Below are 23,639 nucleotides of genomic sequence, written 5' to 3'. Positions count from 1 at the left end.
GTGTTGAGGTAGCATGCATGCTGAGAGACAGCCCCGGCTCCGACAGGATACCTCACAGAGAGCCATCACAGATTTCTTTGTGGTACACACATCCACATCGGAATCCACTATCCACAACAGTTTCTCTACTACGACATCAGAGCCCACCACCCGTACCCACGCTCGAGCTCCACACCCCAGAGGAGTTCTTAGCGAGAGAGCTCGATCCATTGGGTGAGCCAGACGTCCCTGACCTAGAGCATCAGGTCCCTCCACACCACACAGACAGATTCGTGAGGTTCTCCACTAACACGACACACTCCCATCATAGAGGCTTGACATTCACTCCACCATCAGATCGGTTTTGGCCAAGGTGGGTATCGTCATTAGCTGATCACATCATATCTCACTTTACACAAGATCATCTATTGATCACATGTGCTGTCAGATGTTTTCATTTTACTTTTTCTTTCAGTTTTCCATGGCTCAGTATATCCATGGTACCATTGTATTACTTTTGATCTCATAGGCCCTTGGGGTCTTCCGTAGACGTTAACATAACTCTCTCTCTCTCTCTCTCTTTTAAAACCAATGAATCAATCATTGCCAGTCTTGTTGGGAGATGATGTGCAGCATCACTACCTCTGGTATGTTTACCAGGTGAGATGTAAGAGACTCTCTCTCTCTCTCTCTCTCTCTCTCTCTCTCTCTCTCTCTCGCTAAATCAGTCAGTCAGTCAATTAATCGATCGATGACTTTTGCTCATAGCATTTGCATTTGTCTATTAACACAGTATTACAGTAATAATAGATGAAATTAAACTTGCTTTATATATAAAACACTTTTTTGTGTAGTTCCCTTTCATAATTTTCTTGATGTGATTAATTTTTAGATTTATCATGCAATTGACATAATTTTCTTGATGTGATTAATTTTTAGATTTATCATGCTATTGACATAATCTGTTCATGTTTCTAGGAGGAATGTGCAAAGAATGAGGCACTACGATCTGCTCCCCGTTTTTCTGCATAATATATACAAGTAAGGCATGTTGTGTTCGGGAAGTTTGTATGTCATTGTGCTGGGACATTTGTAAAACACGTCAATTATTGCTCCAGGGCATAGGCATAATAGCTATAGAGGAACATTACATGCGAGAGTTGACTATATGATGGCCAAGTGCATGCTGGTTGTAATCTTTGTGAAGAGTTGCTTGAAAGGAATTGGATATCACTTTAATGATTGTGGAAGTATTAGCTTTAGCTTTACTCGTCACATGTTTGAAGCAGCTTGCCTTATGTCAAAGTGCAGTGGATATATTTTAGAGATTTGAAGCTCTATCATGTATGTCCGAAGCCCAAATTGTACCCTCGTGGTTGTGATTTCTGAGGAATATTTGATTCCCCATATCGAATGGACACTCCTTGCCTTCATAAGCACGCTTGTTAGTCGTCATGAAAAATTTCTCTAGGGTGATCGTAGTTTCTATCTCCTCTTAATTTTCTCCAACGGTTGTCAACTCACATATGGTCGCAACATTTTTGCATCAACTTTGCATGCCAAGCATCATTGAATGAACCCCAACACCCCCCCCGCCCGCCCCCCCTGCACTAGCTTTTAGTGCTTCTAGAATCATCTCACAAGGTGAGGCACTCTGTTTTCACAATACAAGCCTTTGGCAACATGGCCGTTGTAAGGAATGTACTATGTGGGTGTGTGGGTGTCTTGGAAGAGAGAGAGAGAGAGAGAGAGAGAGAGAGGGGTCTCATAGAAGTCTGCCTCAGGCACACAAAAATAGATCTCTCTTTCCTCAACAATCCCACAATATGAAGTTTGAGAGAGAGAGAGAGAGAGAGAGAGAGAGAATTAGGGGTGGGGAGTGTGTGCTTCCTTGCACAGAGACATCTCTTGCTTAAACCCGCTCTTCCCAAGGAAAAGAAACCCATAGACTATAATGTTCTTTTCGCGATGGTCCCAAGTTGGCATTGGTGATAAGATGACCCAAAATCTGTGGCAAGGATTTTAACAATATATGATCCACATTGCAAATGAGGTGCACAATGTGTTGGCTATGTGTGTGTTGGAGAGAGAGAGCTTGTAGTATGCCCTTTTGTATGCTCTTTACACATTGCTAGTTAAGAAGAAAAGGAAGCCTAGGAAATATCATTGCAATGATCAAAATCTTCCCAAGATCATCATTAAAAAACAAATTGTAATTAATCATTTGTAAAAGGGTGTTTAGCTACTATGTAGCGTTTTTATCATGAACGCTAATTATAGAAACAATAAATGCTAATCAGAACAAATCTACACAATCTTAAAGGTTTAAAACAATAATTACAAAATAAACCATTGCCCTTGGTTTTTTATAGTGAACATTTTCTCTTACATGAGGACTAGGAATAATATTTCCAAAAACAAAATAAAAAATAAACATTTGCCCTTGCTTTGTTTCTTTTTATCATGAACAATAACTATACTTGCCATGGGTTGCTTATGCTTCCTCCAATTTATATGAGGAAATAATATGTCCACTTCTTTTAAGCACTTTGATGGATTAATCAACAACCACTTATTCGGCCAATGAAAACACAATGCTTCTTCAGTCTTGAAAGAGGGGAAAGAAGCCATTTTGTATGATACTGGAGAATCTGTGGGCTTGTAAGAAGAAACATTGTTACAATGTATATTAACAACTTTGTAGGTTAACATGGTTTCTCTTGTCCCACCTACCATAAGACGCTTTGCCATCTTGCTTACTTGAACATGCACTTATCTTTTGTAAGATGGTGCTGGAACATATAAAGTGGCCTTGCCTTGAGCTTAATGTCAAATAGGGAAAAGTCTAAAGACTTCATTTACATACTTAAGACTTGTAAAATAATGGTTGGAGCATTTTTAAGTTTGGCTGGCCTAGTGTGAAAACTAGTCACTTGTATATAAGTCGATTTTAACACTAAACAATGGACATTCATACCAATACTTTTGAGATCTTCTATTCTCTATTCTTACTTGCATGTATGCTATTGAAATCTTGCATGGTGGATGGTTTCTTGCTTAAATAGATTTCTTACTCTCATTAGCTTCTTCTTTCCCCACCTTTAAACATCAACCAAGGGAACATCCAAGACTAGATCTCAAAGAGCATGTAAAAACGTAACGGATAAGAGTTCCAAAGGTGCCTTCCTTGTAGAAACAACGAGTAATCTCCTACTCAAACTTGCTCTCCCCAAAGAAAATAAGCCTATCGAATATAAAAACCTTCCGAAGAAACTTAAGAAGTATCCTAAACTCATGTTGGAGAGAGAGAGAGAGAGAGAGAGAGAGAGAATGAAACATGCCCAAGAGCTTGTAAGAAAGGTGCATGCTGAACTACAGCGAGTCCTTGAGTAAGTGGTCAAGTATGAACCATTGACCTCATGCCTAAGTGTATCCCTAACCCTATTCTAGAGCCAATCATAGAACCCATGAGGGAATCCTAGAGCATACCAAAGGGCTTGACCAAACCCATAACCAATCTCAAGGGGTCACAAAAAGAGCAAGTTCCAGAGCCTCTTCCTCTAGAACCAATTCACCCAGACCCCACATTGCTAGATACAATGAAAGAGGACCTAGTGGAAGTAAAAGTTGGACTTCCATGGATCGTAATAGTCATCACAATATTTTCTCGAGGGAATTAGTGACGACTTCATATCATCCCCTTTGAAGACACTGCCCAGAGACAGTGCCTTCTAGGGAAGAAGCATCATTGCATATCTCGTACACATTGATAGATCCAAGCCCACCTTAGAGTGAGTACGAACCAAGCAAGCCAAGCTAGCACGAATATTATTTGAGGGACTAGCCTCACAACCTTCTTATTGTCAGATCCAAACCCACCTTAGAGTGAGTACGAACCAAGCGAGCGTGAATATTACCTGAGGGACATAGCTAGCCTCACAGCAATCTTATTATCATTTGAGTTATGGGTTCCGATAAGTTATCTTTTGTAAGAAAATTCCTAACGTTTGAGAGACTTATCCGACTGGATGAACAATAATCTACACAACTAAATAATATGAAGAGGAGGAGGATGACAATTAAATTTCTAAGATCTAAGGAGCTTCATAGAAAATTAGTAAATCCATAATATTATAACCACTATGTACGTTAACATGATGGCTGTACATACTTGCTTAAGACTTGTAAATAGAGGCTGTACTATTTTTAAGTTTGGTGGGCTAGTGTAAAAAACTAGTCACTTGTATATAAGTTATTTTTGACAAGTAATAGACAATCATTCCCTTGCAATAGTTTACTTGTGAGCTCTTCTTTACCCTCTTGTTGCTCATGTATGTGCTACTGAATCGTACATGTTTGATGGATGCTTGCTAGATAGAATTGGTTGTAGGTTTTCTGCTTGCATTAGCTTCCCTTTCATCCCTTGCTTTTTTGAGACAGGACCATCTCTTGTAGCCTCCATCTAGGCATAGAGAGCTCTCCCTTCACCCCATCAACAACAAGGAGTATTCTGGTGTGACAACAAAGAGGACACAATGGATGAGGAGCTAGTGCGCCCACATAGGGAAGTTTTATTTGTGGCTCTTTGACAAGGCCCGATGGCACATGCTTTGGCAAGGCTAAGTCTTGACTTGAATATATTTGGTGTTGCTCTACCTGTAGGCCTTAGCTCCATTTATCCGTCCATTCCAAGCTATTAGGGTTACTTAATATTGTTGTGCTCAGTGTTGATTAAGAGGTCACGCTCCGAAAGACATATGGTGTTGGAGTCATTTGATGTTTTTAGGTTAGTGTGTTTGATTTTGATTTGAAGTTTATTTGCATTAGGGCATTCTAGTTTCATATATTAGAAGAGAAAACCCCATATTTCATTGGTGATTTGCATAAAATTGGAGCCTAAAAGACTTAGATTTCATTGCATTGAGTCAAAGAATAACTTAGCAATTATGATTAGGAGTGAAATCCACTCTGAAAACATGAGCATTAAGCTCCATTAGGGTGGATTAGAGTAGGATAGGTAATTTTGTTCATGCATTTCTTAAAATTTTCATGCATTATTTGAATTAGTAGCTTAGAGGCATTGTTTTAATTTGTAGCTTAGAAACATGCAAATCTATTACAAATAATTAGAAAATACAATTACTTGTATAACAACCATTAACTAGGATCAAGACCATTACCCACCTCCCATAAAGTCCAAAAATCCTCAAAAACTTGGGTTCGGGATGCGAGCCCACAATCTTGCACAAACAGACGTGAGATTGGACACGTGAGCCTCTAGATGTGAGGCGTGAGTCTGGACACATGAAACGTGAGCCTACATATATGAACTGTGAGTTTGGACACATAAGCCTACAGATGTGAGCCCTGTAGATGTGACATGAGTCTAGAGACATGAACCTAGACGTGTGAGCTTACAAACATGAGCCTAGAAAAACAAAACATGTCTGAAACCATTTTCAGACGTACTCCAGAAGCACTTAAAGCCTTTGATACGAATTTGAGCTTGATTATAGTGCATCAAAATACACTTCCTCAAACCCACCAAGCCTTTGATCCGAGTAAATGGCCAACACTCAACAGAGTGCTTCCTTGTTAAAGAAGGTTAAACTCCTTCACACCCACCTCAAGTGAGGAGCTTTGGTAAAATTTGAGCCAACGAGATGTGAGCGGAGGAACAATGGAGCCCCTAGAAGCAGGAGCTACCACGGCCTTCGAGATTCGTCAATTGGCTCTATAAATTGTGCTATAAATTTTATGAAAAGAATATTAAACCAAACAATCTTTGTCAAAGCTCCAGAGAAGTGGTCAAACCATCTCTGACATCACAATGTTTCAAACATTTGGTGTCGACCATGACTAACAAGTAGCCCAACAACCACAATTACGAAAATCGGGACTTGTCTCCTTTGTTATAATATTAGAGATAAATGTTCCTCAATACACCTAACAACAAGTGCACATAGCGCAAATGAAGGAGTCCCGCTCTCCAGAGGAGCGCATTATAGAAGCACCTTTACCACGGAGCCAAATTCCAATTCTCCATTTGGACGAAGAACAAGAAACATGGGGAAGAGTAAAGAGAAAGTGTCTGGGACCATCTCAACACAAAGGGATCCATGAAAGTATTCTCATGGTGTGTCCTCCACAAAAAGAGCCTGCAGTCTTTAAGCCAGGCTGACGAAGGACAAGTGCCATTGGAAACTGCACAACCCAACCCCATAGAGCAAGAGATCACGTACCCTAAAATAGAGGGTTTTGGGTAACCACCTTCTTAAATTATCTCGCTACATGAATATGCAGAGAACACATGCTAAGAATGGTGTTTGAAATGGGAAGAAGGGGGGTTACAAGCAACATAGCACCTAGAGGTTCACAATCGGGAAAACTAAGCTAATCCACATCTCAAGGTTGATGACCAAATTCGTTGAAACTAGAGATTCAATTTAGTACCTAGAGAAGCTTGATCAAATTTACAAGGCCATGGGACAGATTGCTGAACCCACCAAGATCTCTTAGGACTTTACCTTGAGGCAAATCAAGACAATGGTGTAGATCTCAAAAAAGACTTGAAAAGGCTAGCTACTATATGAGGCCTTGAGACATACTGTCATTATGGGATTCTCACACCCAATGGAGCCAAATGGATCCCCATTGCACACATATATAGCCTCAAAGGGGGGGAGGAAGAAATAATGCGGGATTACATCTTCAGAACCAAGTATCTCCATATGAGATGCAACACCTATGAAAGACTGGATGATTTATTTCTCATCAATCAATTTATGATTGGTCTTAAGAGCAAGAGGGCTTCATGATTGGTCTTAAGAGCAAGAGGGCTTCATGAATATCTCTATAGGTCTAGACAGTGCATCTTTGATGAGTGTTACTGCTGCGGGCGGCAAGGTAATAGACCTAGTAGATAATTTGCAAGACAACGATGTAGAAGTTATGCACTCAAATAAAGAGTAGGGGATGCATCATCCAAAGCCATCAGCCAAGGGTGCCCTAGTTAAAGACATGAGCATGGATGAGCTGGTAGAGAAGCTACTAAATTGTTTAGGCCAGCAGTGGTAGGGAAAGCCCCAGGGGAAATCTTGCGGCTAGCATTAGCTAGCACCTCAACTAGGACACCCACACCTATTCACATGTACATATATAGTTTAGTGTGAAATTAGCCATCGAAAACATACAAGTATAGAGTGTCTAATGGTGAGGCCTAGATAACAACAATTTTATGCTCTTTACGTGCAACCGACCATGCTTACAAGGATTGTCCCAACAATAGAGTCATAATTGCCCCCATGGCAATTTGCTACCACTTCAATGAGACTTAACTCGTTAAGCATACAAGGAGGATTTATTCACATAGTCCCATTAGCCAAGATGAGGGCGACAACCAAAGGAAAATCCAAGTCTTCCAATAAGCTAAATGTCATGGCTTTAACTTTAATGCAAGTAGCCAAAGAGGTAGAGGCATATGCCCCAAAGGCTACAATAGCTCATAAAAAGACCAATGGACCAAAACTAGAGGTCCAAAAGAAGAAGAGCTCAAAAATCATGCATAAATGCAATGTATGATAAGTTTAGCCAACCTAGTGTGAAAACTAGTCACTTGTACATAAGTCATTTTTTACAGTATGTAATAAACAATAATTTCCTTGTTGGAATAGTTTACTTATGAGCTCTTCTTTTTGTGGATGACTTTGCCGGTCCTCTCGCTAGGGAACTCGAGGACTACCGACACAAACACTAAGGTTGGGGAGAAGGGAGCGTGGATCCTCTCAGGGGGGAAGTATAGCAAATTTTGTCACCGGTCCTCGCTAGGGAACTCGAGGACTACCGACACAAACACTAAGGTTGGGGAGAAGGGAGCGTGGATCCTCTCACGGAAGTATACCCACCAACAAGGATGAGTCGACCTCACTGGCTAGACATGCATGACCTATGCTCTACACTATCTAACGTGCTCTCTGACCAGCTGGACCGCAGTATCCCTACATGCCTCTCACTCACACCACACACACCACTGACCACTCCCTCACCTCACTCACACAGAGAGACAAAACACCACAAGAGCGCAACACTGCATATCACGATACCGAAAGGAATGATACAAGAGAGACTCTCCTCCCACCGAGAATGTGCTAGCATCAACGTAATGCAAGAGAGAGTGTCCTCATCCGTGAGAGTGTGTCTGAGACTGTGTGTGTGACTCTGCGTCGATGACTATGTGGGTCACTTTGTGTCGATGACTACGTGTCTCCCCTTCTATCGAGAGAGTACTCCCCTTCTCTCCTCCTTCTTCTCGGGTGGTAGTCAAGAGGATCTCCCCCTGCCTTGGGAAAGGGAGAGAGGAAAGGAAGATGGTGCTCAGAATCTCGAAGAGGATCTCTCCTTGCCTTGGGAAAGGGAGAGCGGTGTTGCCTCCATGAGTGCCATCGCAGTTGGCCATGCACGTTTGCTGAGGGGACCGGTGGTCAGAGGGGTCGGAGAGCACTAGCGGTCGGAGCGGTCAGAGCCAACGGAGGGCACCGGGGATCAGAGTGGTCAGAGCACACTGGCGGTGAACGGTGGTCGGAGCAGTCTCACAGGGCATCAATAGTCAAAGCGGTCGAAGGGCACTAACGATCGGAGCATAGATGTCGGAGGGGTCGGAGGGCACCGACGGTCGAAGCGATCGAGGGCACAGACAGTCGGAAGCGGATATGTCCGAGGTGATGGTGGCAGCTCTTGGTGGAGTGTGGAGGACCTGGCTTCCCATCCACAAGTCGCCCACTACTACTCAATTCACCATCTCGGTGAATGCACAGGTGGTTCTCTGGCAAGCTAGCCTCCGGGCAAAACATCCGGCAAGCAGGCTCCTAGCCATACCTCATACAATGATCCTTCCAAGAAAACCTTCTTTCTGGAGAGCTACACAAATAATAAAAATGATATAAGTAGGCTCGTGAGTGAGCAACTTCATCCAGCAAGCCATTTCTGAGAGCTCCCAAGCACTTCATCTAGCAAGCTAGCACTACCTGTATTACCATGTCGTCCCTCGGGCAAAGCATCCGGCAAGAAGGTTAACATCAACAAAAGCACAAAACCAATCTAAACCATAATCATCACTGGCCACTTCGTCTGGGCAAAACTTCTCACACGAAGTTTAGAACATAAAGATACAAAATGAACCTTGGCCATAGCCAATACATGCTCGTAGGCAAACAGAAAAAAATACAATTACAAAAGACCAAATCAACCATCATGAGTGGCATGGGAGGATTTATGCACTTCTCCTCTCTCTCTCTCTCTCTCTCTCTCTCTCTCTCTCTCTCTCTCTCTCTCTCTCTCTCTCTCTCTCTCTCTCTCTCTCTCTCTCTCTCTCTCTCGCTCGCTCTCCTTCTTCTCCCTAGCATGGCTCGCGTAGCTGCCTCAACTGCCGCCACCCGAACTGTCATCGCCACTTGCTGAGGTATCATTTCCTCGCCACCCTTATCTCTTGTTTTATTATCACCACACAAGCTAGCGCTAGTAGGGTTGGCTCATTTTTATTCCTTATACTTCACCACTGTGTTGGAGGACTTATGCAGATCCTTCTTGGTGGACCTAGCCACCAAGCGCATCCCCACCCTCACCACTACCTACATAGCCGAGGTCTTTTAGTTTCCCACCATTCCCAAGCCTACAGAGACGGGATGGGGTATTCCGGGATTCCTAAGGAGGATTGCGTTCTTAACCTCCAGGGGTCAGTCCCTGGGATGATTCCTCAGCAGAAATCCCCTCATGACTCGGCATCCCCCATCATCTCCGTGGATGCCAGCACCTTGGTGTCTGCAAAATCGCTTCACCCCCCACATGTTTTCATCTACTATCTCCTCACATGACTCGCCCCTCATCCCTAGTCAGGAGTACTTCGCCTCCCCTTGTTTGATGCATTTCTCTCTTTGCACACCACTCATCCCTTTTACTGGGTTGCACTCATCTCCACCGTCCTCCACTCCCATCTTGGAATTTCTTTCGACAGAGATTCCTCCCGCAGTCCACTCCCTCAGTTCGCCCTGCCTCACCCATTTTTTAGCACATCCCCTCATCACCACCTCATCTTCCACCTCGCCCCGATCTCCCATCAACACCGAAATGAGCTACTTACTTCAGCCCCTCCCACCCTCATCATCTCCTCCTACACCGTCTCTCTTGATAGCACCGCCACCTGTTCCTCCAAGCTTCACCTCCACCATCTTCTCCACCACTCCTGGGGTTGGGCTCTTTCTGAGTCTCCCTCAGATAGTCCCAAAACCACTCCCTTCAACATGACGAGACTTCCTTCAAAGTGGTATCTTGTGGGCTGACACATTGATGGAAGCCTCTCAACGGATCACGACCATGGGTCTCATCCACCAACGAGTCCTAGGTGCCTTCACCGAAGCCAACCAACACTTGGGTTGATCGATCTATCTAGCAGAGCAGACCGCTCTATAGTCCAGGCTGAGGATGTAGAGGAGGCCCTTCAGTAGAAGTTATAGGAGACCATGGCACAGCAAAACGTTGACCTTCAGGAGCTTCGTTGGGGAGCTATTTGAGCTGTATTTATCTCCCATCCTCAATGAGGATGCCATGGTAGCCATTCGGGAGCAGGAGCGCACGCTTTTGGTAGAGACCCAATAGCAGCATGAGTCAGAGATGTAGGCCCTCCGTTTAGAGCATGAGACAGAGCTCGCCACTTTGTCGTGCACTCTTACAGAGCTCAGTCATCATCAGCAGCATGCGCTTGAGTTAGCTGATCTCCGTCTCAGCAGCAGGCTTCATCCGCAGAGGACGACCTTGCAGAGTTCCAGCATCTCATCGAGCGGCGTCATTCAGTTGGCCGCCCACATTCCATATCCACCACAAGTCCAATAGGGCTTGGGACCAATGCCTCCTCCCATGCCACTCATGATGGTTGATTCAGTCTTTTGTAATTGTATTTTTTTCTGTTTGCCTATGGGCATGTAGTGGCTATGGCCGAGGTTCATTTTGTATCTTTATGTTCTAGACTTTGTGCCGGAAGTTTTCCCCAGATGAAGTGGCCACCACTGATGATTATGGTTTAGATTGGTTTTGTGCTTTTGTTGATGTTAAACTTCCTGCCGTATGCTTTGCCTGAGGGATGATGTGGTAATACAGGTAGTGCTAGCTTGTTGGATGAAGTGCCCAGGAGCTCTCAGGAATGGCTTGCTGGATGAAGTTGCTCACGAGCCTACTTGAATCATTTTTATTATTTGTGTATCTCTTCAAAAAAGAAGGTTTGCTTGGAAGGATCATTGTATGAGGTATGCATGGGAGGGCAACCTGTGTGGACGGGAAGCCAGGCCCTCCACACTCCACCAAGAGCTGCCACCATCACCTCCAACATCTCCGCTCTCTGACCGTCGGTGCCCTCCAACCGCTCCGACATCTCCGCTTCAATTGTCAGTGCCCTCCGACCGCTAGTGTGCTCTGACCGCTCTGACCATCAGTGCCCTCCGACTGCTCCGACCGCCATCACCGTCGATGTTTCTCTGACCACTCTAATCCCTGGTGCCCTCCGATGGCTCCGACCGCTGTCACCGCCGGTGTCCTCTAACCACTCCGACCGCCAGTGCTCTCCGACCCCTCTGACCTCGGTCCCCTCAGCAAACATGCATGACCAACTCTGATGACACTCATAGAGGCAACACCCCTCTCCCTTTCCCAAGGCAGGGAGAGATCCTCTTCGAGATTCTGAGCACCATCTTCCTTTCCCCTCTCCCTTTCCCAAGGTAGGGGGAGATCCTCTTGAGCACCACCCAAGGAGGAGGACACCGAAGGAGGAGAGGAGGGGATCACTCTCTCGGCAAAATGGGAGACACACAATCAGCGACACAGAGTGACACACACACACACAGTCTCAGACACACTCTCACGAAGGAGGACACTCTCTCTTGTATTACATTGATGCTAGCACATTCTCGGTGGGAGGAGAGTCTCTCTTGTATCATTCCTTTCGGTATCGTGATATGCAAGTGTTGTGCTCTTGTGGTGTTTTGTCTCTCTCTGTGTGAGCGAGGTGAGTGAGTGATCAGTGGTGTGAGTGGTGTGAGTGAGAGGCCTATAGGGATATTGCGATGCTAGGTGGTGGTCGGAGAGCGCGGTAGACAGTGTAGAGCATAGGTCTTGCATGTCTAGCCAGTGAGGTCGACTCATCCTTGGCGGGTATACTTCCCTGAGAGGATCCACTCCCTCCCTTCTCCCCAACCTTAGTGTTTGTGTCGATAGTCCTCGAGTTCCCTAGAGCGAGGATCGGCGAAGTCATCCTCCGCAGCTAAGACAAAATCTGGCGTTCACGGTGGGACTCTCCTAGAGGTCAAGGAAAGTCTCAAATTTTTTTCTTTTTCTTTTTTGGTGTTTTTGGATCGTGGTGAGAGGAGTTGTGTGCATGCCCCCGGAGACTAGAGCTTCTGGAGGTGATTCACCCCTTCATTCTCCTCTTCAAACCAGTCATTGCAGGGTTCTTCCTCGTTCCCTTACTTTTCCCTCATCATCTTCCTCTTCTAGCGCTATGGCAGCTCCAGGGCCAGAGCCATTGGCTACTGTCCTTAACCGCGTGCAAGTTAAGCTACCAACCTTCAAAGATACCATCACTGAAGATGCGGAAGACTATGTGTGGCAATTCCTCACTATGTGTGACTCAAGAGGTCTCAACCGAGATGATGCACACTTGGTCTTGTTCCCAACAACACTGGAAGAAAGTGTCGATTAGTGGTAATAGTCAATTCCCCGTCAACCATTTCCTGGATTGGGCCACCCTCATGCTATAGTTCTTGGCTACCTTTCGGCTGGGTAACTACTTCAACCTCATTACTCAAGAGGAGCTCAACCAACTCTCCATGAAGGTGGGGGAGTCAGTGGCCCAACTTGTCACACCAAGAGCTAAAGTTTTGGTCGCTCGACTACCCCAAGATCCTGGAAACTACATGCTGCAACAGTGGGTGCTGCGAGCACTCCCTACTCAAACGGCGATGAAGATGAGAGAGACCTTTCCACCACAAGGTACCCTGCAGACTTCCAAGGAAGAGCCACACAAGTGGAGAATGCTCACCTCATGGTGGAGCGCAGTACCTCTTGGCATGCACTGATCCCCGGCATGTCTTTGGCTCCTCCAATTTGTCCTCTAGCCCCGACGGTAGCTTCTACATCTGCTTCCATGGACGAGCTAGCCAAGCTCAAGAAGGAGCTTAAAGATTTTAAAAGGTCACAACAAGAGGATGCGGCCATAGCAGTTCTCAGAAAGGAGATCGAGTAGCTCAAGTTCAAAGATCCCAAGACGAGTCCATGGTGCCCGGTATGTAGCTCGCAAGGCCATCTTCCAAATGATTGTCCCACCGTGATCGCCAAATTTTGTCTTAGCTGTGGATGACTCCGCCGGTCCTCGCTAGGGAACTCGAGGACTACCAACACAAACACTAAGGTTGGGGATAAGGGAGCATGTATCCTCTCAGGGAAGTATACCCACCAAGGATGAGTTGACCTCACTGGCTAGACATGCAAGACCTATGCGCTACACTGTCTACCGCGCTCTCCAACCACCACCTAGCATCGCAATATCCCTATAGGCCTCTCACTCACACCACACACACCACTAACCACTCACTCACCTCACTCACACAAACAGAGAGAGAAAAAACACCACAAGAGCACAACACTGCATATCACAATACCGAAAGGAATGATACAAGAGAGACTCTCCTCCCACCGAGAATGTGCTAGCATCAATGTAATACAAGAGAGAGTGTCCTCCTCCGTGAGTGTGTGAGACTGTGTGTGTGTGACTTTGCGTCGGTGATTATGTGTGTCACTTTGTGTCGGTGACTTTGTGTCTCCCCTTCTGCCGAGAGAGTGCTCCCCTTCTCTCCTCCTTCGGTGTCTTTCTCCTCGGTGGTACTAAAGAGGATCTCGAAGAGGATCTCTCCCTTGCCTTGGGATGGTGCTCAGAATCTCGAAGAGGATCTCCCCCTGCCTTGGGATGGTGCTCAGAATCTCGAAGAGGATCTCTCCCTGCCTTGGGAAAGGGAGAAGGGTGTTGCCTCTATGAGTGTCATCGGAGTTGGCCATGCATGTCTGCTGAGGGGACCAGTGGTCGGAGGGGTCGGAGGGCACCGGCAGTCGGAGCCAGCGGAGGGCACCAGCAGTGATAGCATTCGGAGCCATCGAAGGGCACCGGGGATCAGAGCGGAGATGTTGAAGCGGTCGGAGGGCACCGACAGTCAGAGCGGAGATGTCGGAGGTGATGGTGGCAGCTCTTGGTGGAGTGTGGAGGACCTCGCTTCCCATACACACTTTTCCTTCTTCTTTTTTTCTTGTATGCTATTGAATCTTGCATGTTTGATGGATGTTTGCTGTATAGAATTGGTCGTAGGTATTTTATTTGCATTAGCTTTCCCTTATCCCTTGCTTTTTGTGAGAGAGAACCATTGTGAAGGAGCATCTCTTGATGCCTCCATCTAGACGACATAGAGAACTATCACGTCACCCCATCTACAAGGAGCATTCTAGTGACAATGGAGTGAGGATGCGACGATGGACAAGCTAGCGCACCAACATAGGGAAGTTGCATTTATGTTCTAAGGCAAGGCCTAACAACACATGCTTCAGCAAGGCTAAGGTAAGATATTGACTTGAACACATGGATTAATAAAGAAAATAATATACACTTAAAATGAAAGACAAACTAAGAACAATCAAAAAGTATAAACAAAGCACTGATCACATTACATTAGAGATTGATCCAAGTATATCTTTTCATAGGTCTCATAGAGCTCCCAAATCACAAGCTATATGCACCCTTGTGCCATCCATCTATCGATAAATTCCCACACCATGTGCTACATGCACTCTTGTGCCATCCACTGTGTCAACAAATTCCCACACTCCATGTGCCTCCTTGTTCTTTCCATGTGCTATCTTTTTTACTATTGATTTCGCATGTTACGAGTAGCCATACAAATCAATATTTGAGTCAGGATCCTTAATCTTTCTTCCTTTCTAATGTTCATTCTCTCTCCCTTACTCTATTCATGTTATACCCTCACACAGTGCTATTTGAAACCCCCCCTCAAAATGTGATGAGGGGGCTCTAACACCTAGCATATTGGAGTGTTCTATCTCAGCTCGCCCTATGGGATATAATGTTGGCTTTGACTTGACACTTTACACATGGAACAATGGGGTCACAACCAAGGATGAGACTCATACCCTTTTTCACTTTATTGCCTTTAGCAACCTTCGATTACTAGGTTTATTGGTTTGTTCTTCACTTTGACTTAGAAGGCTTTGAGCTTGGTATTCTTATTTGTGAACAACTCAGTGGCTTTGTTCTGCGAATTTTTTCAGAGCTCTTTCTTTGCTCTCACATACACACACACACACTTATTCTACATATGTTGATTTAGCCACAGAATTATAACAAATTTTTAGTCATGGTGGATTCTCTGCTTGCTCATATTGGCGGTGATAGTATTTTTCATACTTAGGAAATATGCCCAAAGAAGATGCCTACCCAAGACCCCAGGAATAAGATATAAAACGTGGAATATGGTTGGAAACCTTAGAAGCTAGGGACTCTTGCGTGGTCATTTTCTAAAAATGAAAACTAGCCATTGTGACTCCAGTAAACTAACAGGAGAGTACTTGCATGTACAGAACGAGGTAGGAAAACAGCGCATGCGGTAGGAAGCTATGAAGAGAGTCGAGATCTTGCATGGTTGTAAAGGAGAACTTTTTTTTGGGTGTGTGTGTTGTAGAGGGGAGAGATTTGTGAAGGAGAATCGTGGAGAGAAACATGCTTGTGTGGTGAAATAGCTTTGGTGATAGCTTGCTAGCACTAGAGCTATTGGAGCAGCTGCTTCTTCCCTCCTTTTCCCAGGCACAGTTGGCCTCCCTTTAGTCAAAAATTCCTTTTGTTTTTAAGCCATTCTTTGTAGTTTCCATTCCGTGTCATCTCTAGCAATTCTCAAAGCCTCTTCAAAGGTTCCAAGTCCCTTCAACTGCACTTTCCTCTTTGTGTCCGGGAGGCCTACCTCTATAGCATGTTCAAAACATACCACTGTGAGGAGGGGATAACCACCAAGCACCAACATAAGGTACCAGTCTTCTCAATTGTTGTCCCTCGATCCACAGCTGACACAAATGGGCATTTGAACACACTCCAAACCCTTTCAAAACAGTACAACTGATTACTCTCTAGGTGTCCTCCCAGGTCAGCTTTGACCTTCCAAAACTTTGATCTTCACTCCCAAGTCTCCAGCTGTCTTCATCTGACCACTAGCTGACCAGATACTCCCTTAGCTGACACACATCAGTTAGATTATGCCTGTATACATACTTTTGAATGCTGACGCATACTTCCTTCCCAAAAACGTATCCTTCAAGAACCTCTACTATCCTCTAGCACCAACTACGGTCAAATCCACAACCCCAGAACATTTTTGGTCCCTTTTTTGACCCTCAGCCGAGCCTCTTGCTATAACACTTGTCTATTTGTTCTGAACTAGACCTAGATGACAAAAACAGACTAAAATGACTCTGAAATCCTCCATAGTCAAATAAAGTCCCTTCCAAGTCTACTGCTAACACCTCTCAGTCCCTAAAAACTTCAAAACTCTCCAAGATTCAACTCCTTACACCCCCAACTTGTAGTAGCTGACAGTCCTCTGACTCTGGAACACCACTCCCTTCAACTCCGCCTGACTGCTAACAGTTGCCTATCACACATAAACCCAGAAGTTTCCCCTTCGACCCAAGAGACCAAAACCATTCCTGAACACCCACAACTGACTCCTATTGGGCCTCAATTGATCCAAGCTGACTCCCTTCTGACTTGACACAGTCCTTATCTTGACACAGACCACTAACAGTACTACCCAACCTCTTAGACTGACTTCTGACTAGCTCCCAGTTGTCATCCTTGGCTTTAAAGGTGTTCAACAAACAAAAACATACATCTTGACTTACAAAAGAAAACTATATCCCAACAATGTCAGCTGACCTATCTTGACTTACAAAAGAAAACTATATCCCAACAATGTCAGCTGACCTATCTTGACTCACAACTATCCCTAGCTGCCCCTATCAGAACCTGCTGACTCAAACACAAGCTACATGACATAGTTCAGGTAGCTCTTCACTCAAAATAGTCTTCCCTCAACAAAAAACTCTATCCAAACAACACTGATAGAACCAAAACAAAGGAACTCGTCAATCTTACATAATCAGGCCCTCTATATATAAACAAGCTGAGCCAAACTCAATACCCCTGCAATTTTGGGATTGAACAAACAAAAGAGAACACAATAAAACCAAAGGATTTCCACACAATTATGCCCAACTAGAATCCTATATTCTCAACTTCACAAAGATCAACCAACAATTAAAAAAGCTGCAGCTATACTATGCAGACTACCACCAACAGATATTGCAAAGGATTGTTGAGAAAAGCTTGAGCCAGTCCAAGTTCCAATACTGTAGCTATTTAGAGGTCCTAGGGAACCCACTTCCTACAAGATAGTGTAACCCTGCTCTGGGAAAACCTAATCTCCTCAAAACAAAACCTACGTCACCGCTTTCTCACATACAAAAATAGATTCCAAATTTGGTCCTCTACCACTACTGCTACGGGCAAGACCTATATTTTGACTGGAGTGGACTATCTAACCAGATGGGCTGAAGCTACCTGTGTGAAACAAATAACTTCTAAAGAGGTTGCTGAATTTGTTTTTGAAGATATATGTTCCAGATTTGGTACGCCATTGGAGCTGTTGATAGACCGGGGGCCTGGATTTAGGGGACATATTGTACAAGAGCTCATACAGAAGTTACACATCACACAGGTATTCTACTCCTTACTATCCGCAATGTAATGGGCTAGTAGAGAGATTCAATGGAGAATTGTGCACAATGCTGACAAAGTGTTTGGAAGAGCATCCCAAGAAGTGGGATTCGCATGTTTTCTCAGCACTATGGGCTTACAAGACAGCTACTAAATTTTCACCTTACCATCTTGTTTTTGGAAAGGAGGCTATGTTGCCCATTGAGGTTGAGATTCCCAGTTTACAGTTTCTTCTGAAGCATCAAGAAAGGAGGCTATGTTGCCCATTGAGGTTGAGATTCCCAGTTTATAGTTTCTTCTGAAGCATCAAGAAAGGGGTTTAGATGAATATGCATAGAGGTTGCTGGATCTTCAAGAGTTACAGTTAGCTAGAGAGGAAACCTTGGAACATTATATCCACTTAAGCAATCAAAGAAACCAGCGGTTCAATGAGTGTCAAACACAAAGGTATCAAAGAAGGAGATTTGGTGCTCAGATATAACAACAAATTGGACAACACCTTTCAAACTAAGTTCCAGATTAAGTGGGAGGGTCCTTTTAAGATTGTACACATATATGAGAATGGTACCTATTAGCTAGCTGACTTGGATGATCAGCTGCATTCCAGAAGAGTCAATGGTTACAGGTTAAAGCCATATTGGAGCAAAATTATGACAATCCAGAAAGATTCAGAGATGTTGGACACAAGCTTGCCTGCTGAGGCAGATGCTCCAGTTACAATAGATTCTTGTTGGGATTTGAATGTACCCTTCCTTGAGGATTGGTTTAATGAGCCAGCAGTATGTGGTTGAACATACATGCTCTAGCCATGGGGGGTTGGGCAAACTATGATACTAACTCTAAGGTCGGGTCAACTCTCTTAATCTAACCCCTTAGATTAATCTAGATAGATAAATTATATGGTCAAAAACCAATAATTCTTTATTAATCCTAACATTCACATGCTTAATGATAGCCAATTAATTTTCTTATTTTCAGGATATGGTGCAGAACCTTAGCTTATTCCAAAAATTTATAAAGTACTCAAACTTAGTTTACCTCAACCTAATGTATGCTTCCTTTTGAGAAGAAAGGTCAAAGCCATAGTGGTCCTACAACCTTAATAGAAACATACACTAAAGTGGAAATATACCTTCCTAGGATACATTGTATTAAATTAATTAAAGAATTATTAAATTATTTATTCAATTGGAATTAAAGTATCCAACTCAATTCAATTGCAAGAATTAACAAGAGAAATGTAAATTTTGAATATGAGTGCTAATTTTGGCCTAGCTTGGGGGTTATAGAGCAGGGTATAATTGTGGAGTAGAGAAGCTATACAAGTCCCTAGAAGTCCACCAGTTGTTCTTGAGCTCCCAAATGTGTTATGCAATGGTCACAAGTGAAGTACCCAAAATGTACTATAATGATTGGACTAGGTAAAAATGATGTGTAGGTGTTGAAACTATGCAAGTACACTCTCTCTAGGTGAAAATTCGTGGATTTACAATGAGAATGGAGACCTTTTACATATAAAAATGACAATTGGGAACTAGTAAGGCACTCCCCATGGAGCCCACCAAAATTCATGCAACTCAACCTTATTCTCCTTGGTAACCTCTCTGTTTTCATACATGCAACCACTCCCACATAATCTAACTCTTACATTAAGTTAACTAACTCATTTAAGCATGATTGGAGTTTTCTTATAGTTCTCAATCTTATATCCTTATTTTATATTTATTTTACACCCCAAACATTTGACCTAAGGTGTTACACTTTACCATCCAACCTTAGACTCCACAATTTATCCATTCAACCTTAGCCCTATTAAAATGTGCACTCTTTTCATTATGAGGATTACATGGCTAGAATCAATGGAGGAAAAAGGCACTCAAGACTAGTATGTCCTCAATGAAGATAAGGATAAGAAAAGAATCGCTTCAATAAATATGGGAACATGATGGAAGATTGCTTTGACAAGAAAGAGAAATTGTGAAGACCATCTCAATGGGATGGATGTATCGTAAACTAGCACACTTGACAAGTTCACTTTTATATCTTAAAATCCTAAAAACATACATGATATAGGGGATATATCTTCCCTCTTTCTAATTAGGTTTTCTTAAATGTACACAAATTCAAGGCTCAGTTTGAAGGTTTTTTAGGAGAAGTCGTTAACATAAGCACATCGAATATAATATGTTGAGTTCATGATAGACTAGAAGGATGCTAGAATTCATGTTATTCTAGACGTTTATGAATATACCAAAAGTGGTTACATGAACTTGTGTGTATAAAATGTCGTAATAAAAGTGTACGCTTTCATGATGATTAAATAAAAGTATATACCTATGTGATTTCTTCAATAGTGTTAACCTTTGCAAAATTAATAATGCTTGTGCATATATTCATAATGAGGATTACATAGCTAGAATCAATGGAGAAAAAAGGTAAATAGAACTCTACTGACTCGACTCGTATGTCCTCAATGAAGATAAGGATAAGAAAAGAATTGCCTCAATAAAGATGGGAACATGATGGAAGATTGCTTTGACAAGAAAGAGAAACCATCTCAATGGGATGGATGTATCATAAACTAGCACACTAAGGTTTTCATCTTTCTTAAAGAACTTAACCTAACTATGGTACTTTGGAAAGTTACAATGGACTCCAACATGGTGGCTAGTCTAACATGTCTCTATGGAGCATGTACCACTTCGACGGAAGTGTTTCATTGGTATTATAGAGTATAGATGAGCCCCACTACAGTGGTTGGCTTGGCATATCACTACAGAGCACATCTCACTTATACAAAAGTGAGATGCTTTACACTATGCAGAGTTAAAACAAGAATCCATTGCAACAATAGTCCCAACAAGTTACTAAGTGCATGTTTTACTGCTACAAAAGCACAAGTTGCACAGCTCTACAGACTTTGTGTACCATTGAGATCCTACAGGATCTGGAGACAAGTTACTACTACAATAAGAGACGAATTCCTACTAGAGCTCAAGGGTGGGTCAGGTGCAATAAGGTCCTTCAATGTACGTTTTCCTAAACACATGATATAAATAAAGATGATTACGTTATAAAAATTTTGGCTTTTCAAAATGGTATTATTTTAACATGTGTGGTATTCAAAAGCACGTCACATTTTACAAAGCTCACGTAAAAGAAAGGCGAGCGTAGGCCTAATGGTCTACAATGATATATATATACCTAGATGAATCCAAGAGCATGCCCAAATTCACCTTATAAGAAACAGCAATTTATAACCTCATGGTAGTCATCCACAAGACAATAAGGAATCAACTCCATCATGCATAGTATGGACTAGATACTACGACATCCCCATTAACGTCATCAGTGCCCAGACTGTAGCACTTACTTTGTATGTGTTCAACAATTTAGGGTTATTGTTTGAATGTACCTAAAAGTCAACTGTATTATAATCATAGAAACAGTGCTATTATCCTGCAAGATATTACAACAGCCTATACTAAAAAGGGTATCTCTGCCGCCTCTGGGATGCACCTAGCTGCTGGATTGGGTAATCTCCTCACTCATTGTTGATGGCATAATGATAGATTTGAAGGTTCTCAACCCCCAGATTCTTGAAGTTGGTATCCCTCTTTCTCTTGAAAAATTTTCCCCAGTTGATAGGCTTGTATCTAGGTGGGTGCTGCTCATCTGTAAGCTCAGGGACAGGAGCCACATTCACCCAATGGGCAGGGTATAAAAAGAGGGGGAATGAGTATCTGTCCGTGTTCTCATTCACCACAACCCGATGCTCCACACTCTGATACTTATCATTGCTATATACCTATTGCAACAAATCAGCGAAAAGAACAAATAGGCTCAGATAACTGGTAGTTGATAAATCCAAGAGAAACTCACATACATGATAGAATTGGACTAGTACTGACCTGTATAAGATCCCCCACATTGATAACTGGGGCTTCTGGATCAGGTTTTACACCAATCCATTCTCCATCTCTCCTTCTCACTTGTAACCCTCCAACTTCATCTTGAAAGAGAATCGTTAAAGCTCCCGGGTCTTTGTGCCTGCTCACACCCAAGGCAAGCTCTGGAGCAGGACACACAGGGTAATGGTTCAGTTTCAGAAAACTTGTTCCAGACACAAATTGCTCGTGGAACTGATGTGGTGGAAGTCCCAGGCTTTGTGATATAAGCTCCAAAAGAGTGAATGCAAGCTTCTCAGCTGCAGGTATGTACTCTTCACACACTCTCCTGAAGAAAACCATGAAGACAACGATGTCATAGAACGTTAAAAATGTTGGAAACATACTTCTATGTAGGGACTTAATATATTCAGTTTCTGGGAAGCTCAAAACAAAAGCAATTGCCCAGTGTATATGACTTGCCTTTACATTGAAAATAGTTAAATAATGCTTGCCTACCCATTGACAAAAAATTAACAATCGGGTTACACTATATCTTAGGTCACTGGTACCTTAGATGGGGTAGATCGGAAGGCCATTGCCCACATTAACGAAGAATTAATTGACAGATTGAATTTATGCACCTTAGGCTAAACATAGTAAAACACAATTGAGTCTTGACAGGTTGAATTGGTGTACATTGATACATTGGTACCTTAGATGGACTGGGAAGTCATTGCCCAGTGCATGTGTGTGATAATTAGCCTTTCTATCGAATGGAAAGCTTAAATGGGTATGCCTCAGGGTAAAATTCATGGACAGTAAACCTCAGATAGTAATAAGGGAACAGTACCTTAGACTGGGTGAGTTGGAAGGCCACCGGTTGTGAACGATGCGAGTATCGTGTTCATCTCCCTCAAAGTCTGTGGGGAGCTCGAGAGATCCTGAGATGGCGATGTCGAAGACCTCCTTCCAGTCGCGGACGTTCTTGGTGAGCTCGCTATCGTTGTAGCCCAGGGCGTTATCCGCCGTCCGCTTCACCAGCAGCTTCTCCTGCAGGGGGAGCTCGAAGAAGGCCTTGGCCCCGTCTTTGAGACTCTGCAGCAGGGCCTGCGGGATGCCATGGTTGATGACCTGGAAGAATCCCCACTCCTCGCAGGCCCTTCCCACCTCGGCTATCAGAGCTTCTCTGGCCTCGGGCGACCCCTGCTGTTGAAAGAGGGGAGCGAGATCGATGACGGGGATGTGATCCCTGCAGTGAAGGTAGGAATCGTGCGGGCGAGAGGGTCTGTGTTCCGGAGGAAGAACGAAAGAGCCGTCGATTGTAGGGTTAGGGTCTCCATCTTCGCGTCGCTCTGCGATTCCCATTGTCTTATCTCTGAGACTGAGGAGGTTCTATAGCATCCGGACACCTTTGGTGTCCATTTTATGGCCTAGTATGGAAGGCCAAGGTCCTTTTTCTTCACTCCTCTCCTCTTGACCAACTTTATCCCAAAACCTTCTCACATTCTCTCCATATTCATATACCTTTCAACAATTTCTCTTTTAATGCAGAAAAAAATAAGTTTATTTTAAAAGAAAAGGCATGTACCACAACCTCCTCGCTTTGTGTCCATATTCATGCACCTCACAAACAATACAAAGCTGAATCAAACTTTACACAAGGAGGGCAACATCATCAAGTGGCCCACTCTCAACCCACAAAAGCAGCAACAATGTTCAAAAACAACTTCTTTTTTCTCAGCCTTACATCAATCCTTTTTAACATAGGCCTTGTTAATTTCGGATTATAACTATATCGTTTAAATATTATCAAGGAGGTACTCTCCCTTCCTCCATCAATCCTTTTTAACATAGGCCTTGTTAATTTCGGATTATAACTATATCGTTTAAATATTATCAAGGAG

The 23,639-nt window shown here is 43.4% G+C and overlaps 2 protein-coding genes across 2 annotated transcripts in view; one reads left to right on the top strand and one right to left on the bottom strand.

The window, feature by feature from the left end:
• LOC147627884 (paramyosin-like protein) overlaps positions 1–1,315 on the top strand; it is a 172,524-nt gene extending 171,209 nt beyond the window's left edge. Inside the window, exon 16 of the mRNA XM_086814859.1 lies at positions 958–1,315. Coding sequence (XP_086670985.1) covers positions 958–1,011 — 54 coding nt within the window. The 3' untranslated portion in view covers positions 1,012–1,315. The remainder of the gene's footprint in view (positions 1–957) is intronic.
• Positions 1,316–21,081: 19,766 nt separating this feature from the next.
• Positions 21,082–23,225, bottom strand: LOC147627883 (fe(II)/2-oxoglutarate-dependent dioxygenase 4-like). The gene is made up of 3 exons (XM_086814857.1): positions 22,586–23,225; positions 21,757–22,081; positions 21,082–21,653 (listed from the first exon to the last, which is right to left on the bottom strand). The coding sequence occupies exons 1-3, from the start codon at positions 23,098–23,100 to the stop codon at positions 21,390–21,392; spliced, it is 1,104 nt and encodes a 367-aa protein (XP_086670983.1). The 5' UTR covers positions 23,101–23,225; the 3' UTR covers positions 21,082–21,389.
• Positions 23,226–23,639: the final 414 nt, after the last annotated feature.

The sequence above is a fragment of the Cibotium barometz genome, chromosome 20 (genome assembly GCF_041138505.1).
Source record: "Cibotium barometz isolate CiBa-2024 chromosome 20, ASM4113850v1, whole genome shotgun sequence".
In the NCBI taxonomy this organism is placed as follows: Eukaryota; Viridiplantae; Streptophyta; class Polypodiopsida; order Cyatheales; family Cibotiaceae; genus Cibotium; species Cibotium barometz.
The sequence above is the reverse complement of the archived record's forward strand: the minus strand, read 5'-3'. Positions and strand labels throughout refer to the sequence as shown.